General features: G+C 50.9%; 1 protein-coding gene across 6 annotated transcripts in view; it reads left to right on the top strand.

Moving 5' to 3' along the window:
• KALRN (kalirin RhoGEF kinase) overlaps nucleotides 1–19462 on the top strand; it is a 263889-nt gene that overhangs the window by 171102 nt on the left and 73325 nt on the right. For 4 of the 6 annotated variants that reach the window (XM_075829014.1, XM_075829013.1, XM_075829019.1 and 1 more), the window contains 12 exons: nucleotides 1872–2140; nucleotides 2606–2707; nucleotides 5181–5273; nucleotides 5723–5859; nucleotides 7142–7208; nucleotides 7325–7428; nucleotides 13103–13172; nucleotides 13657–13743; nucleotides 15782–15874; nucleotides 17147–17197; nucleotides 17825–17902; nucleotides 18556–18741. In XM_075829014.1, coding sequence (XP_075685129.1) covers nucleotides 1872–2140; nucleotides 2606–2707; nucleotides 5181–5273; nucleotides 5723–5859; nucleotides 7142–7208; nucleotides 7325–7428; nucleotides 13103–13172; nucleotides 13657–13743; nucleotides 15782–15874; nucleotides 17147–17197; nucleotides 17825–17902; nucleotides 18556–18741 — 1337 coding nt within the window. The remainder of the gene's footprint in view (nucleotides 1–1871; nucleotides 2141–2605; nucleotides 2708–5180; nucleotides 5274–5722; nucleotides 5860–7141; nucleotides 7209–7324; nucleotides 7429–13102; nucleotides 13173–13656; nucleotides 13744–15781; nucleotides 15875–17146; nucleotides 17198–17824; nucleotides 17903–18555; nucleotides 18742–19462) is intronic. The other 2 variants (XM_075829015.1, XM_075829018.1) reach the window with 1 other exon arrangement.

Below are 19462 nucleotides of genomic sequence, written 5' to 3'. Positions count from 1 at the left end.
CCTGTAGATATGTACGCCGTGCTCCTCACCTGTATATATGTACGCCGTGCTCCTCACCTGTATATATGTACACTGTGCTCCTCACCTGTATATATGTACGCCGTGCTCCTCACCTGTATATATGTACACTGTACTCCTCACCTGTATATATGTACGCTGTGCTCCTCACCTTTATATATGTACGCTGTGCTCCTCACCTGTATATATGTACGCTGTGCTCCTCACCTGTATATATGTACACCCTACTCCTCACCTGTATATATGTACACCCTACTCCTCACCTGTATATATGTACACCCTACTCCTCACCTGTATATATGTACGCTGTACTCCTCACCTGTATATATGTACACCCTACTCCTCACCTGTATATATGTACGCTGTGCTCCTCACCTGTATATATGTACGCTGTGCTCCTCACCTGTATATATGTACACCCTACTCCTCACCTGTATATATGTACACCCTACTCCTCACCTGTATATATGTACACCCTACTCCTCACCTGTATATATGTACGCTGTGCTCCTCACCTGTATATATGTACACTGTACTCCTCACCTGTATATATGTACGCCGTGCTCCTCACCTGTATATATGTACGCTGTGCTCCTCACCTGTATATATGTACACTGTACTCCTCACCTGTATATATGTACGCCGTGCTCCTTACCTGTATATATGTACGCCGTGCTCCTCACCTGTATATATGTACGCTGTGCTCCTCACCTGTATATATGTACGCCGTGCTCCTCACCTGTATATATGTACGCTGTGCTCCTCACCTGTATATATGTACGCTGTGCTCCTCACCTGTATATATGTACGCTGTGCTCCTCACCTGTATATATGTACGCTGTGCTCCTCACCTGTATATATGTACACTGTACTCCTCACCTGTATATATGTACACTGTACTCCTCACCTGTATATATGTACGCCGTGCTCCTCACCTGTATATATGTACGCCGTGCTCCTCACCTGTATATATGTACGCCGTGCTCCTCACCTGTATATATGTACGCCGTGCTCCTCGCCTGTATATATGTACGCCGTGCTCCTCACCTGTATATATGTACACTGTACTCCTCACCTGTATATATGTACGCCGTGCTCCTCACCTGTATATATGTACGCCGTGCTCCTCACCTATGATAACATATAGATATATACAGGTGTTTCGCACAGGTCGCCTGGTGTAATCTCAGCACCTCCTGCCACCTTCACTCCCCTACATTATATTTGATGGTTGGGATTCAGATGCGGTATAAGTGGAGGAGTTGTCAATGGCAACCAGTCAAATTGCGGCAAATTATAAGACGACCGCAGCGATATGTACTGGCACGAAGTGTCTCATCAGTCCAGAGTGCAGCCGGTACAGGGTTAATCCTGGCGGCCGTGGAAAATCATTAATTTGCTGTGACCTCATTCTTTGTCCCCTGGGCAAGCGACCCGGGCCGCGCCAATTATCGAGCAGCTTATCAGGGCGCTGTATACACAGAGCAGGGGCCGCCAGGAGCCGGGGGTCACCTCTGTAATGACAGGCCGTGGGCAGGAGATTTTGGCTCCTATCCTGGATGTAGAAATATCACACTCATCCTTAAAGGAAAACGCCGCTCATCTCTTCTCTCCCATAATGCATCATTCCGAGATTCCTTTTCCTAAGTCCTTCCTCACACCTGTGTAGTGTAAAGGAAATCTAAGGGGGTGGAGTCTGATCCCTATTTGCTGGTGTGGGAATATAGTTGTCAGGGAGATGAGAGCTACAAGCTGCTACAATGTAGAGCCCTCCGGACACTTTATACCGGACATCGTGTGTTTTGCGGCGGTCGCATCATTAACCTTCTGATCTAATGTTTGTTCATTTGCAGATGCGTTTTCTGTGTCTGGGGGAGAAAATGGCGGCAAGTCCGACTCGGTGGCCAATTTACAGCCACAGTCGTCCCTGAATTCGATCCAAAGTTCGCCGGGGCCTAAGCGCTCTACGAACACGCTGAAGAAGTGGCTGACGAGTCCCGTGAGGCGCCTGAACAGCGGGAAGGGCGAGAGCAACATCAAGAAGCAGAAGAAACGAGCCGGGAACCTGGGCTCCCCCCGAGCCAACGACGACACCACGCCGCAGGGAGACAGCGCCGACGAGGTGCGACACGTTCCGTTATCACCTTCTCTTATCATATTTACAGAATAACTGGAGACATAAAAGGGGACTCCACCCAAAGAATATTCACATCCAGTCACAGGATGAAAAACGGCTTCTAATGTTTCATCCATTACATTGACAACCACTCTTCCCTGAAAATCATTGTGGTTGTCAGAGCCCCGCCTCCTGACCACAAAATGGTTATACGAGGTTGTCTTCGGTCCGGAACATTGTTTAAATATAATAAAAGGGGAACTCCACCCGAAACGTTTCTCTCCCTGATGCTTTGTTTTCAAGGTTCCTGACCAGAATTTTATATTTCTCTAGATTTGGTTGGAGTTGCCCTTTAATGATAGAAATAAGTTATAAAATATGGACCCCCCCTATGTATTGCTGTAACGTCTGGTAGGATAAGGCTCATCCTCCGCAATGCGTCAATGTGATTTTTTTATTTCTTTTTTCCAGAAGGGCAAGAGAGGATGGGACGAGGAAGCCGACGACGATTCCCACACTCCTCTTCCTCCACCAATGAAGATCTTTGATAATGAACCAGTGCCGGATGACAAGGTAACGAGAGTCCAGCTAAACCGCGTGACAACCTCCGGGGCGATCCGCTCACGTCCTGTAATGATTGCAATGTGTGACATGTAGACCAGGAATGTGCGCCGTAACCAATAGCGACGCAGCGGAGACAAGCGACTCTATAACACGAAGAGGAAAACACCACTGCTTTACATATCTGATGTTCCAGTCACCTCCAGAGCTGCAGTCCCTATTCTGCTGCTACATCATGTCTTGTGTACTCAAGTAGGATCCAGAGCTGCATTCACAATTCTGCATGTCACATCATGTCACAACCAGAGTATACATAACAAGCACCTCTGAAAAGAGAGGGCAACCAGTAGAATTGTTGGCTGCAGCTCTGGATGTGACTGGAGTATAAAACATTTTAGGATCTGTACATAACAAATCAAGGTTTCTTATTCTATGTAGGGGGAAGTGGCGTTGCACTGTATCGCTCCAGTTTCCTGGTATATATAGAATGGTTGGTCGCTGGTTGCAGAATCTGTGCCCGTCGTCTCCTGGTTCTGTGCAGATCTTAGGGGTAAACTGGGGGACAGTGCGACATTTGTGTGATCCAGCGCAGCTGACAAATTCTACGCCAGTTTCCTAAATCCAGCGTAACCATAATATATGCCCCCAATACATCAGACACTTAACCCTTTCCGTGCCGGCGTCTCTGTACCATTAAACTGCAATAAAATGTTACTGGTGATGATGTGTGAGGAACGCAGAACAATACACTTGTCGCACGCCTCGTGCCTCACTTTTTGGCCCAATTTCTGCTTGAATTCTGGAACATTTGGGGAAATCTCCCCCTTTGCTATACCATTTGCAAGATCTCTGCTTGCTGTGATGGAATACAGCAATTTTTGGGCACAAAGCCTGCACAGACTCAGTGCTCAGGGGTTTGTTACAATGTATAAGTGTAGGTAACCGCTATTAGCCTGGAGTCCAGAACAGGTGAAATACGAGTATTGTCTACACTGATACATTGTAACAAACCCTCAGCTGTGAGCAGGACTCGGTCAGCACTTGTCATTATACAATGGTAACTCGGTATAAAGTGATGTATTATTTAGCTGATGGGATTCCAGCTCTACAGATCATCACCCTCATCATTATCTAATAGCTGCCCCTCCCGTCTAATCAGATCGCACTGCGGCCAAGTAACTGCACGTCCTCCCCTTGTGTAAATGAAGGTCGGGAGCCACTTGTAGCCGCGTTCAGCCCGTGCCGCGTTTTTAACCCTATAGGTTGATTATCCGCCATGTGGGCTTGCAGGAATCGGCGTTCTGCGGCCCCAGATAGCATCTGTCCACCACTATAGCGACTCAGAAAAGGGGGGCCGAGGGTGACCCCAGGAAAACCACATTGATATGAGGGATATGGAAACACAAATGTACGGGAATTTCCAGGACCTCACCGTAAGATTGTACTCCCCTCCCCCATCTCCCATTATAGAGACATTATTATAATGGTATAATGTTATAGCTGTTCACTTATGTACCTGGCATGGGGCAGGGAATGCTGGGACTTGTTGTTCACCAGCAGTCTGGGTTGTGGGGATTTGCTGCAGTGCTGGGTGTTTGGGGTGACTTCTCGCCTCTTCTAACTAACGTTGTTCCTGCTTTCTTTCCCCGTAACTCCCTGCCGGCTGCTGCCTGACAACTCCGCTGCTCCTCCCTGCCTGCTGCTGCCTGACACCTCCGCTGCTCCTCCCTGCCGGCTGCTGCCTGACACCTCTGCTGCCTGACACCTCTGCTGCTCCTCCCTGCCGGCTGCTGCCTGACACCTCTGCTGCCTGACACCTCTGCTGCTCCTCCCGGCCGGCTGCTGCCTGACACCTCTGCTGCTCCTCCCTGCCGGCTGCTGCCTGACACCTCTGCTGCCTGACACCTCCGCTGCTCCTCCCTGCCGGCTGCTGCCTGACACCTCTGCTGCCTGACACCTCTGCTGCTCCTCCCGGCCGGCTGCTGCCTGACACCTCTGCTGCTCCTCCCTGCCGGCTGCTGCCTGACACCTCCGCTGCTCCTCCCTGCCGGCTGCTGCCTGACACCTCTGCTGCCTGACACCTCTGCTGCTCCTCCCGGCCGGCTGCTGCCTGACACCTCTGCTGCTCCTCCCTGCCGGCTGCTGCCTGACACCTCCGCTGCTCCTCCCTGCCGGCTGCTGCCTGACACCTCTGCTGCCTGACACCTCCGCTGCTCCTCCCTGCCGGCTGCTGCCTGACACCTCTGCTGCCTGACACCTCTGCTGCTCCTCCCTGCTGGCTGCTGCCTGACACCTCTGCTGCTCCTCCCTGCCGGCTGCTGTCTGACACCTCTGCTGCTCCTCCCTGCCGGCTGCCTCCTGACACCTCTGCTGTCTGACACCTCTGTTGCTCCTCCCGGCCGGCTGCTGCCTGACACCTCTGCTGCTCCTCCCGGCCGGCTGCTGCTGCTTACACGCTTTCCTTTTGCACGTCTGCGGCCTCCAGCCTTCTTTACTTGTGGCCCGTCAGAGCTCTGCAGATGTCCCCAGTGCCGCTGAGCTGGTCAGTGCTATAGAGAACCTGGTCAGGAACAAGATGGTAAGTGACAGGGACCCAGACAGGGCTCCGAAATACAAGACACTGACAGAATGTGTGCATACAGGCACGACTAGCACTATATCACCTACACTACAACTGTGCGCAGACAGGGCACGACTATATCACCTACACTACATCTGTACATACAGGCAGAGTATGCTGGGACTTGTAGTCCCCCGGCAGGTCCTCAGTGACCAGGTAACCGGTCAGGGAAGGTTTTGGGTTGTGCAGACAGTGAATAGCGGTGGATTGTTGATCTCGGATGTACTGACCCCCCCCCATACAGAGCTGCTCTCGCTTGCTGCGCCCTCATCTTCTCCCACATGTTCTTCTGCAGATTTCCTGGTAGACTTGGAGACCCCCAGATGTGACGTCTGCCATGTCTTGGCCTGTACGTGACCTGTAATATGTAAGAGCCTTCTCCTGACCTCACTCCCTTCTCTCCACAGACCATCGATGGCGGCTCCTATAGAAGCCCGCAGATCAGTTCTATATGTGATGGGTACAGTAATGAAGGGATGTCCCCGCCGCCCGCTCCACGGAACCACGAGGAGGAGCAGAAAGCAAAAGCTCTGAGGGGGCGAATGTGAGTGATGCGGCCCCTTCCTGTACCCCATGTCTGATCTCCGCCTGCTCCGCACCCCTTCCCCGCCGCCTCTTGCTACATATACAGGGTGTCACTGTGGTGACGTTTATGCACATGGATGTTCCCATAGGAGCCGGGGTGGCCTCGCGCCAGCTGCATCTTGTGTCTCGTTGTGATTCTTGTGCGTTGAAACAAAGCAGTTTCTGTGAAAGGGAAAAATAACATCTCTGCCCAGACACTGGGGCCATTGTGTGCGTGGAGGGCACCGAGCCTGCGTTATACCAGCTGTGCGCAAGAATCACTACTATACAGGAATACTGCCACCCTTGTATCCTGCCTGACTCCTCATCCACAACACACTTCCCCTGATATGTCCTGTTTATTTCCTGATCCACTTCCCCTAATAAATTCTGTCTTATTTCCTCATCTGCTTCCTCTCATGCATCCTATTTCCTCATCCACTTCCTGTAATGCATCCTGTCTATTTCATCCATTTCCTGTAATGCATTCTATTTCCTCATCCGCTCCCTCTCCTGCATCCTGTCCATTTTCTCAACCACTTCCTGTAATGCATCCTGTCTATTTCCTCATCCGCTTCCTCGTGCATCCTGTCTATTTCCTCATCCGCTTTCTCTCGTGCATCCTGTCTATTTCCTCTTCTTCTTTCTCTCGTGCATTCTGTCTATTTCCTCATCCGCTTCCTCTCGTGCATCCTGTCGATTTCCTCATCCACTTCCTGTAATGCATTATATTTCCTCATCCGCTTTCTCTCGTGCATCCTGTCTATTCCGCTTTCTCTCGGGCATTCTGTCTATTTCCTCATCCACTTCCTGTAATGCATCCTGTCTATTTCCTCATCCGCTTCCTCGTGCATCCTGTCTATTTCCTCATCCGCTTTCTCTCGTGCATCCTGTCTATTTCCTCTTCTTCTTTCTCTCGTGCATTCTGTCTATTTCCTCATCCGCTTCCTCTCGTGCATCCTGTCGATTTCCTCATCCACTTCCTGTAATGCATTATATTTCCTCATCCGCTTTCTCTCGTGCATCCTGTCTATTCCGCTTTCTCTCGGGCATTCTGTCTATTTCCTCATCCACTTCCTGTCATGCATCCTGTCTATTTCCTCATCTGCTTCCTCGTGCATCCTGTCTATTTCCTCATCCGCTTCCTCGTGCATCCTGTCTATTTCCTCATACGCTTCCTCTCATGCATCCTGTCTATTTCCTCATCCGCTTCCTCTCATCTGCCTATTTCCTGATCTACTTCCGAACCCTTTTCTTTACAGGTTTGTGTTAAATGAGTTGGTTCAGACTGAGAGAGATTACGTGAAGGACCTGGGCGTGGTGGTGGAGGTAAGAGTCTGACGGCCGCCATGCTCACTGCTCTATTCACTGACATGTCCATGAGCTCCGGGTCCGAGGTACCTGCAGGTTGTACTCATGGCCAATCCTCTGCCCCCTCTGCACAGGGCTTCATCCCCCGGATACAAGAGAAAGGGTCGTCCGAGGACATGAACGGGAAGGATAAGATTGTGTTTGGTAACATCCACCAGATCTACGACTGGCACAAAGAGTAAGTGTCTCATTCAGCTCTGCTACTCCATAATGATATGTCTGAACGTGTGTCTATAAACTATATGGAGAAATGTATGTGACCCCCCCCCCCCCTTTATGCCCCTTCATCCAGACGATCATTTGTGGGGTCAGACACTGATGTTAGGGGAGGGGGCCGGGCTCGTAATCTCTGTTCTACATTATTGTAAAGGTGTTGGATGGGGTTGAGGTCAGGACTCTGTGCGGCCGGTCAAGTTCTTCAACACCAAACTCCCCCGACCGGCCGACCAACCCCCTCAACCAACTAACCAACCCCCCCAACCAACTAACCAGCCCCCCAACCAACTAACCAACCCCCCAACCAACCAACTAACCCACCCAACCAACTAACCAGCCCCCCAACCAACTAACCCACCCAACCAACTAACCATCCCCCCAGCCAAACAACTAACCAACCTCCCCAACCAACCAGCTAACCAACCAACTAACCAACCCCCCCAACTAACTAACCAACTAACCAACCCCCCCAACCAACTAACCAAACCCCCAACTAACCAACCTCCCCAACCAACCAGCTAACCAACCCCCCAACTAACCAACTAACTAACCCCCCAACTAACCAACCCCCCCAACCAACTAACCAAACCCCCAACTAACCAACCCCCCAACCAACTAACCAGCCATCCAACGGAACATGTATTTCTGGACCTTGTGCACTGGGGCGCAGTCATGAGGAAACAAAAGACCGAACCCCAAACCGTTCCCGCAAAGTTGGAAGTGACAATTGTCCAGAACGTCTCGTGTGCCGAAGAATTAACCCTTCACTGGAACTAAGAGGCCGACCCCTAAAAACACCCGCATTACCCCTCCCCCACCAAACCTTACAGCGGGCACAATGCAGTCAGGCGGGTAACGATCTCCTGGCATCACCAAACCCAGACCCATCATCAGACCCCAGAGAGAGAAGAGTCACTCCACAGAACACGTCATAGAGAGAAGCGTCACTCCACAGAACACGTCACATAGAGAAGCGTCACTCCACAGAACACGTCATATAGAGAAGCGTCACTCCACAGAACACGTCACATAGAGAAGCGTCACTCCACAGAACACGTCACATAGAGAAGCGTCACTCCACAGAACACGTCATAGAGAGAAGCGTCACTCCACAGAACACGTCACATAGAGAAGCGTCACTCCACAGAACACGTCACATAGAGAAGCGTCACTCCGCAGAACACGTTACATAGAGAAGCGTCACTCCACAGAACACGTCACATAGAGAAGCGTCACTCCACAGAACACGTCATATAGAGAAGCGTCACTCCACAGAACACGTCATATAGAGAAGCGTCACTCCACAGAACACGTCATAGAGAGAAGCGTCACTCCACAGAACACGTCACATAGAGAAGCGTCACTCCACAGAACACGTCATATAGAGAAGCGTCACTCCACAGAACACGTCACATAGAGAAGCGTCACTCCACAGAACACGTCATAGAGAGAAGCGTCACTCCACAGAACACGTCACATAGAGAAGCGTCACTCCACAGAACACGTCACATAGAGAAGCGTCACTCCGCAGAACACGTTACATAGAGAAGCGTCACTCCACAGAACACGTCACATAGAGAAGCGTCACTCCACAGAACACGTCATATAGAGAAGCGTCACTCCACAGAACACGTCATATAGAGAAGCGTCACTCCACAGAACACGTCACATAGAGAAGCGTCACTCCACAGAACACGTCATAGAGAGAAGCGTCACTCCACAGAACACGTCACATAGAGAAGCGTCACTCCACAGAACACGTCACATAGAGAAGCGTCACTCCACAGAACACGTCATAGAGAGAAGCGTCACTCCACAGAACACGTCACATAGAGAAGCGTCACTCCACAGAACACGTCACATAGAGAAGCGTCACTCCGCAGAACACGTTACATAGAGAAGCGTCACTCCACAGAACACGTCACATAGAGAAGCGTCACTCCACAGAACACGTCATATAGAGAAGCGTCACTCCACAGAACACGTCATATAGAGAAGCGTCACTCCACAGAACACGTCATAGAGAGAAGCGTCACTCCACAGAACACGTCACATAGAGAAGCGTCACTCCACAGAACACGTCATATAGAGAAGCGTCACTCCACAGAACACGTCACATAGAGAAGCGTCACTCCACAGAACACGTCATAGAGAGAAGCGTCACTCCACAGAACACGTCACATAGAGAAGCGTCACTCCACAGAACACGTCACATAGAGAAGCGTCACTCCGCAGAACACGTTACATAGAGAAGCGTCACTCCACAGAACACGTCACATAGAGAAGCGTCACTCCACAGAACACGTCATAGAGAGAAGCGTCACTCCACAGAACACGTCATATAGAGAAGCGTCACTCCACAGAACACGTCATATAGAGAAGCGTCACTCCACAGAACACGTCACATAGAGAAGCGTCACTCCACAGAACACGTCATAGAGAGAAGCGTCACTCCACAGAACACGTCACATAGAGAAGCGTCACTCCACAGAACACGTCATATAGAGAAGCGTCACTCCACAGGACACGTCACATAGAGAAGCGTCACTCCACAGAACACGTCACATAGAGAAGCGTCACTCCACAGAACACGTCACATAGAGAAGCGTCACTCCACAGAACACGTCACATAGAGAAGCGTCACTCCACAGAACACGTAATATAGAGAAGCGTCACTCCACAGAACACGTCATATAGAGAAGCGTCACTCCACAGAACACGTCATATAGAGAAGCGTCACTCCACAGAACACGTCACATAGAGAAGCGTCACTCCACAGAACACGTCACATAGAGAAGCGTCACTCCACAGAACACGTCACATAGAGAAGCGTCACTCCACAGAACACGTCATATAGAGAAGCGTCACTCCACAGAACACGTCACATAGAGAAGCGTCACTCCACAGAACACGTCACATAGAGAAGCGTCACTCCACAGAACACGTCACATAGAGAAGCGTCACTCCACAGAACACGTAATATAGAGAAGCGTCACTCCACAGAACACGTCATATAGAGAAGCGTCACTCCACAGAACACGTCATATAGAGAAGCGTCACTCCGCAGAACACGTCATATAGAGAAGCGTCACTCCGCAGAACACGTCATAGAGAAGCGTCACTCCACAGAACACGTCATATAGAGAAGCGTCACTCCACAGAACACGTCATAGAGAAGCGTCACTCCACAGAACACGTCACATAGAGAAGCGTCACTCCACAGAACACGTCATATAGAGAAGCGTCACTCCACAGAACACATCACATAGAGAAGCGTCACTCCACAGAACACGTAATATAGAGAAGCGTCACTCCACAGAACACGTCACATAGAGAAGCGTCACTCCACAGAACACGTCATATAGAGAAGCGTCACTCCACAGAACACGTCATATAGAGAAGCGTCACTCCACAGAACACGTCACATAGAGAAGCGTCACTCCACAGAACACGTCAGATAGAGAAGCGTCACTCCACAGAACACATCACATAGAGAAGCGTCACTCCACAGAACACGTCACATAGAGAAGCGTCACTCCGCAGAACACGTCACATAGAGAAGCGTCACTCCGCAGAACACGTCACATAGAGAAGCGTCACTCCACAGGACACGTCACATAGAGAAGCGTCACTCCACAGAACACGTCATATAGAGAAGCGTCACTCCACAGAACACGTCATATAGAGAAGCGTCACTCCACAGAACACGTCACATAGAGAAGCGTCACTCCACAGAACACGTCATATAGAGAAGCGTCACTCCACAGAACACGTCATATAGAGAAGCGTCACTCCACAGAACACGTCACATAGAGAAGCGTCACTCCACAGAACACGTCACATAGAGAAGCGTCACTCCACAGAACACGTCACATAGAGAAGCGTCACTCCACAGAACACGTCACATAGAGAAGCGTCACTCCACAGAACACGTCACATAGAGAAGCGTCACTCCACAGAACACGTCACATAGAGAAGCGTCACTCCACAGAACACGTCACATAGAGAAGCGTCACTCCACAGAACACGTCACATAGAGAAGCGTCACTCCACAGAACACGTCACATAGAGAAGCGTCACTCCACAGAACACGTCACATAGAGAAGCGTCACTCCACAGAACACGTCACATAGAGAAGCGTCACTCCACAGAACACGTCACATAGAGAAGCGTCACTCCACAGAACACGTCACATAGAGAAGCGTCACTCCACAGAACACGTCACATAGAGAAGCGTCACTCCACAGAACACGTCACATAGAGAAGCGTCACTCCACAGAACACGTCACATAGAGAAGCGTCACTCCACAGAACACGCCACATAGAGAAGCGTCACTCCACAGAACACGTCATATAGAGAAGCGTCACTCCACAGAACACGCCATATAGAGAAGCGTCACTCCACAGAACACGTCACATAGAGAAGCGTCACTCCACAGAACACGTAATATAGAGAAGCGTCACTCCACAGAACACGTCACATAGAGAAGCGTCACTCCACAGAACACGTCACATAGAGAAGCGTCACTCCACAGAACACGTCATATAGAGAAGCGTCACTCCACAGAACACGTCACATAGAGAAGCGTCACTCCACAGAACACGTCACATAGAGAAGCGTCACTCCACAGAACACGTCATAGACATATAGAAATCAGATTTTGCGCGCCTTCCGGAAATGTTTGGAGATATTCGTTTCTGACTTCTGCACGCGGCAAATGTTGTTACGTTTTTTCCGCTATGATGAGAACTTTTGTGAACAGAATGTGACATTTGATGACCGCGTCTGCGTCTTCCTGCGGATTCTCCGGTTTGTACGACGGTCCGCGCTCCACATCTCCCTCTTGCTCCTTTCACTAACTGTTCCCATGAGGAAGGGAGGAGGTTAATAAATGGCGGTTTTCGTTGTGTCCGTGTCCCGCCGCCTTCCATTCCTCAGGACAGAGGCCGCCACTGTTCATGTTTCAACAACTCATCATTAAGACGACCGTCTGTAATAAAGCGGCACCAGACACCCCCGCTGCCCCCGCACCATGGCGGACGCCGTTCCTGCACGACCTGTGCCGACTTAATCTATTAGCTAAGTAACAATTCTGATGAAGCGCGACCTTCGAGTATTTGCAGAGGACGGCGCCGATGGATGGGGGAGGGGATGACGTCTTGTTTATTCATTGTTATAGGTGATATAATATGGATTGTTTCAGTCCATGACACTGTAACGATTCTCGTATCTCCTGCTGTGTAGGATTTCGCCGACCTCACAGGAGCCGCAGTCGTATTTTATTAATGTTTCCTCCCAAAACGCGAATCCCAGTTTTATTATTATTTTGCCGCAGTCATCGATATTTGCTACAAGTTTTATTTCCGCCATATTTTGCACCTTTTTCCAGTACTCTAGATTCCGCCTGCAGTGTAAAGCATGGAGGTTTTCATTCTGGTTGTCATGGCTACTTCCAGGGTCCTGCCTATATAAACTCTTGTTAGGAGACCAGCGCTCCAGTCATTAACCCTTTATGAACCATGCGTAACTCCGTTTTCTCCTCAGAACTTATACGGTGTCGAAAGATTTGTTGATGGGTTTTAACCCCCTGAACCCCGCAGGATCCGCGCTGAATGTTTATTCTTTTCCTTCTCAGCTTTTTCCTGGGGGAGCTTCAGAAATGTCTCCCGGAGCCGGAGCGGCTGGCGCAACTTTTCATTAAACATGTAAGTTAATCCCCCGCGTGTCGCCATTCAGGTAACGATACCTGGAAAGTCTGTGGTTGTGGGAGGGCCGGGGGCTTAACATGCTGATCACTAAGAGGGGAGATCAATGGGCGATCCGGGGGTCAGGCAGCGGAGGTTGAAGAAGGACAGAAGAAAAGATCTGCAGTGAGTTGCATTGTTTGCCAGTCCTTTGGATGCAGCCTGCAGTGTAAAGAATCGAGGTTTCTGTTCTGGTTGTCATGGCGATGTCTAGGGTCCGGTCTATATAGATACATGTAGTAACACTGACTCCTCTTGTCTTTACTGGATATATTCATCCACTGCATGGGGGGTCAGGCAGCAGCAGAAGTTATAATAGAAATATTAATTAAGAAACCCAATTACAATAGATCAGGAGTGAAGCGGCGCCATATTCTAGTACCGAGAGCAGCGTCATCTCCTCCTCCGTACTGTATTATTAACAGTCATTGCATGTTCTGTCCAGGAGAGGAAGCTGCACATGTACGTGGTCTACTGCCAGAACAAACCGCGCTCAGAATACGTGGTCGCCGAGTACGATTCCTTCTTTGAGGTAAGAAAACATCCACAATGTCATTCCCTGCCGGCCGGATGATTTATACAGAGTGACTCCACCAGCAGAATAGTGAGTGCAGCTCTGGGGTATAATACAGGATGTAACTGAGGATCAGTGCAGGATAAGTAATGTAATGTATGTACACAGTGACTCCACCAGCAGAATAGTGAGTGCAGCTCTGGAGTATAATACAGGATGTAACTCGGGATCAGTACATGATAAGTAATGTAATGTATGTACACATTGACTCCACCAGCAGACTAGTGAGTGCAGCTCTGGAGTATAATACAGGATATAACTCAGGATCAGTACAGGATAAGTAATGTAATGTATGTACACAGTGACTCCACCAGCAGAATAGTGAGTGCAGCTCTGGAGTATAATACAGGATATAACTCAGGATCAGTACAGGATAAGTAATGTAATGTATGTACACAGTGACTCCACCTGCAGAATAGTGAGTGCAGCTCTGGAGTATAATACAGGATATAACTCAGGATCAGTACAGGATAAGTAATGTAATGTATGTACACAGTGACTCTACCAGCAGAATAGTGAGTGCAGCTCTGGCGTATAATACAGGATGTAACTCAGGATCAGTACAGGATAAGTAATGTATGTACACAGTGACTCCACCAGCAGAATAGTGAGTGCAGCTCTGGAGTATAATACAGGATATAACTCAGGATCAGTACAGGATAAGTAATGTAATGTATGTACATAGTGACTCCACCAGCACAATAGTGAGTGCAGCTCTGGTGTACAATACAGGATGTAACTCAGGATCAGTACGGGATAAGTAATGTAATGTATGTACACAGTGTCTCCTCCAGCAGAATAGTGAGTACAGCTCTGGAGTATAATGCAGGATGTATCTCAGGATCAGTACAGGATAAGTAATGTAATGTATGTACACAGTGACTCCTCCAGCAGAATAGTGAGTACAGCTCTGGAGTATAATACAGGATGTAACTCCGGATCAGTACAGGATAAGTAAAGTAATGTATGTACACAGTGACTCCACCAGCAGAATAGTGAGTGCAGCTCTGGGGTATAATACAGGATATAACTCAGGATCAGTACAGGATAAGTAATGTATGTACACAGTGACTCCACCAGCAGAATAGTGAGTGCAGCTCTGGAGTATAATACAGGATATAACTCAGGATCAGTACAGGATAAGTAATGTAATGTATGTACACAGTGACTCCACCAGCAGAATAGTGAGTGCAGCTCTGGAGTATAATACAGGATATAACTCAGGATCAGTACAGGATAAGTAATGTATGTACATAGTGACTCCACCAGCAGAATAGTGAGTGCAGCTCTGGAGTATAATACAGGATGTAACTCAGGATCAGTACAGGATAAGTAATGTAATGTATGTACACAGTGACTCCAGCAGCAGAATAGTGAGTGCAGCTCTGGAGTATAATACAGGCAGTAACTTGGGATCAGTACAGGATAAGTAATGTAGTGTATGTACACAGTGACTCCACCAGCAGAATAGTGAGTGCAGCTCTGGAGTATAATACAGGATGTAACTCAGGATCAGTACAGGATAAGTAATGTAATGTATGTACACAGTGACTCCACCAGCAGAATAGTGAGTGCAGCTCTGGAGTATAATACAGGCTGTGAATCAGAGTCTCTGAAGCTTCTGTAGATGTCTTACGCCTCCCCCGCCCTGATACAATGTAACAATTCCATTATTGTATTTTTTATTCTGTATGATCACAATCTGCCGCCATCGCTGGGTCCTAATAAGAGCCTCTAATGTAATTGCCGCTATTTAGTCTCATCAGTCCTGACTTCGTTCCCTTCCTTGTCACTTAATAAGGAAGTTTATGGATAAATATTTGGGCCGGCTGTTTCCTGCTCTCACCTGACGGATTTTCCCACTTGTGTTTAAGGTTCTTTCCCTTCATCATAAGGGTAATATATAAAGCTGGAGGGGGGGGGGTCATCCTCTGTCCAGGGTGGGGGTTCCAGTTCATGAATCATGTGACACAGTCTTGGATTTCTCTTTGTTTAGGATGTAAAGCAGGAGATTAACCAGCGATTCACAATCGGCGACTTCCTCATTAAACCGATTCAGCGGATCACCAAGTACCAGCTTCTGCTGAAGGTAAAGGCCAGTCCGCGGCGCGGGGGCTTCTTGATGTCGGCGCTGGGCGGCTGCACTCATCTTCTTCTTGATGTCGGCGCTGGGCGGCTGCACTCATCTTCTTCTTGATGTCGGCGCTGGGCGGCGCTGCACTCATCTTCTTCTTGATGTCGGCGTTGGGCGGCGCGGGGGCTTCTTGATGTCGGCGCTGGGCAGAGCGGGGGCTTCTTGATGTCGGCGTTGGGCGGCGCTGCACTCCTCTTCTTCTTGATGTCGGCGCTGGGCGGCGCTGCACTTATCTTCTTGATGTCGGTGCTGGGCGGCGCTGCACTCATCTTCTTGATGTCGGCGCTGGGCGGCGCTGCACTCATCTTCTTGATGTGGGCGGCGGGCGGCGCGGGGGCTTCTTGATGTCGGCGCTGGGCGGAGCGGGGGCTTCTTGATGTCGGCGTTGGGCGGCGCTGCACTCCTTTTCTTCTTGATGTCGGTTCTGGGCGGCGCGGGGGCTTCTTGATGTCGGCGTTGGGCGGCGCTGCACTCCTCTTCTTGATGTCGGTGCTCGGCGGCGCTGCACTTATCTTCTTGATGTCGGCGCTGGGCTGCGCTGCACTCCTTTTCTTCTTGATGTCGGTTCTGGGCGGCGCGGGGGCTTCTTGATGTCGGCGTTGAGCGGCACTGCACTCCTCTTCTTCTTGATGTCGGCGTTGCACTCCTCTTCTTCTTGATGTCGGTGCTGGGCGGCGCGGGGGCTTCTTGATGTCGGCGCTGGGCGGAGCGGGGGCTTCTTGATGTCGGCGTTGGGCGGCGCTGCACTCCTCTTCTTCTTGATATCGGCGCTGGGCGGCGCTGCACTCCTCTTCTTCTTGATATCGGCGCTGGGCGGCGCTGCACTCCTCTTCTTCTTGATATCGGCGCTGGGCGGCGCTGCACTCATCTTCTTCTTGATGTCGGCGCTGGGCGGCGCTGCACTCATCTTCTTCTTGATGTCGGCGCTGGGCGGCGCTGCACTCATTTTCTTCTTGATGTCGGCGCTGGGCGGCGCGGGGGCTTCTTGATGTCGGCGCTGGGCGGAGCGGGGGCTTCTTGATGTCGGCGTTGGGCGGCGCTGCACTCCTCTTCTTCTTGATATCGGCGCTGGGCGGCGCTGCACTCCTCTTCTTCTTGATATCGGCGCTGGGCGGCGCTGCACTCCTCTTCTTCTTGATATCGGCGCTGGGCGGCGCTGCACTCATCTTCTTCTTGATGTCGGCGCTGGGCGGCTGCACTCATCTTCTTCTTGTCTTTTTGTTTCAGGACTTTCTGAAGTACAGCCAGAAGGCCGGCCTGGAGTGCTCCGAGATCGAGGTTGGTCACATTGTCTTGGAGGAGGAGGAGGGGGGAAGAAATCATGGCCGACATTGGCAGCCGCTCAGTAACTGGCGCATCGGCAGCTGAGAGTTACTGCTCTGCGTCCCGCGGGAAATGTCATGACCCATCACTGCAGTCCGCTCTTGTGATGTCAGCCGTAAAGAAATAAGTAGATGAGTCCATTTTTGGAGTCCTGTAAAAGAAACCTGGTGAAAATTGAATTGTGCAATTCCTTAGGGGTCCCCCTTTGCCCATTCCAGGACTCTGCCCCTTCCCCGTACATTCCGGCCACGGTCGCAGCATTGTTATGGGGGATATTGGCATTTTGTCCGACCTCATCTGGGAGGGCGACTAAAGCTGTGATCATCTTGAGTGTCCTGGTTCATGAATAGAATGAAAGAAATGCAGTGAGGACTGACACAGACAGAGAGAACGAAATGTAACTACGTAGCAATGTAGATGTATATGCCAATCAGGGTCTGGGTAAAGCTGGGTGAAAGTCCCTATTGGTGGTGTGATCATGGTTATTGGTTGCCGCTCAGCGTTACCCGTATAGGAGATCACTGAATATTCATGGCTGATGATTCTGATTTTCTCTCCATTGTTTTTCTCCTTCTGACACAGAAAGCGGTGGATTTAATGTGCCTTGTACCGAAACGCTGCAACGACATGATGAACCTGGGGAGGCTTCAGGGATTCGAGGTGAGACGGATAAACTGTTATCACTACAGAACCGATGCCTAGAAGACGGGGGTATAAATATTAGGGCCCCCTCCTCCCCTACATGACCCCGCTCCAGTAATCTCTGATGTCATGCTCGCTCATACACGGAGAGGTCAGCGCTGTCATCGGAGGAGGGGTCATCTCAGCGGCCTGATTAACCATTAGTCGTCTGGTTAGAACCGTCCTAGAAGCAGCTGGTCGGGGTGGCAGCAGCGGGCGACGTGCTCCGGTCCTGTATCCGGTTAGTCAGGCGGGGTGCGCACGTGTTGTGTCATGTTATTCCGCTCCTATAAACTCTCCGGGATTATCCGCAGATTCTCGTTAGTGGGAGGTGTGAACAGCGCAGGATCCTGAAGCGACAGATTGTTCATGTTGTTGATTTTTCTTCTTTCATTTCCAAAACTGTTGCCAATATCTAGTTCATGTTTGTTAAAGCCGAGGGCCCCCCCTGCTGGTGGCTGCAGGTATTACATGACAGCATCGGCGGTGATGTCCCCCAAGCCCTGAGCAGCTGTAATAAGACCCCCACCTTCTATTACCAATGAACTGTGTCCCCCGGAATATCATCCGGCTGTGTGTGGTTCCTGCATCTCTACATATTATATTATATATATTGTACGCCTCGTCTCCAGGGTAAGCTGACTGCCCAGGGAAAGCTCCTCCAGCAGGACACGTTCTACGTCATTGAGCAGGAATCGGGCCTCCAGTCTCGACCTAAGGAGAGAAGAGTTTTCCTATTCGAGCAGATCGTCATCTTCAGCGAACTTCTGCGGAAAGGTTCCTCCATCCCGGGATACATGTTTAAAAGAGGCATCAAGGTGAGACATAGAGCGCCAGCGTGCCGAGAGCTCCTCCCCAGAGTGCCGAGAGCTCCTCCCCAGAGTGCCGAGAGCTCCTCCCCAGAGTGCCGAGAGCTCCTCCCCAGAGTGCCGAGAGCTCCTCCCCAGAGTGCCGAGAGCTCCTCCCCAGAGTGCCGAGAGCTCCTCCCCAGAGTGCCGAGAGCTCCTCCCCAGAGTGCCGAGAGCTCCTCCCCAGAGTGCCGAGAGCTCCTCCCCAGAGTGCCGAGAGCTCCTCCCCAGAGTGCCGAGAGCTCCTCCCCAGAGTGCCGAGAGCTCCTCCCCAGAGTGCCGAGAGCTCCTCCCCAGTCCAGTGGAGCTGTGTGTCGTTCTGGGGGCTGGCGTTGTACCCTCCTCCTGGAACTTATTTGACGACCGCTCCATGATTCTGCGTGGCTGAGAATCATTGACTGCATCGCACCCCTCATGCCTTTCTGTCTCTGTTGCGCGCCCCTCGTGCCTCCCCGCCTCTGCTGCTGCGCCCCTCGTGCCTCCCCGCCTCTGCTGCGCTCCCCTCGTGCCTCCCCGCCTCTGCTGCTGCGCCCCTCGTGCCTCCCCGCCTCTGCTGCGCGCCCCTCGTGCCTCCCCGCCTCTGCTGCGCGCCCCTCGTGCCTCCCCGCCTCTGCTGCGCGCCCCTCGTGCCTCCCCGCCTCTGCTGCGCGCCCCTCGTGCCTCCCCGCCTCTGCTGCGCTCCCCTCGTGCC

This window comes from Rhinoderma darwinii, chromosome 6 (assembly GCF_050947455.1).
Source record: "Rhinoderma darwinii isolate aRhiDar2 chromosome 6, aRhiDar2.hap1, whole genome shotgun sequence".
Classification (NCBI taxonomy): Eukaryota; Metazoa; Chordata; class Amphibia; order Anura; family Rhinodermatidae; genus Rhinoderma; species Rhinoderma darwinii.
The sequence above is the reverse complement of the archived record's forward strand: the minus strand, read 5'-3'. Positions and strand labels throughout refer to the sequence as shown.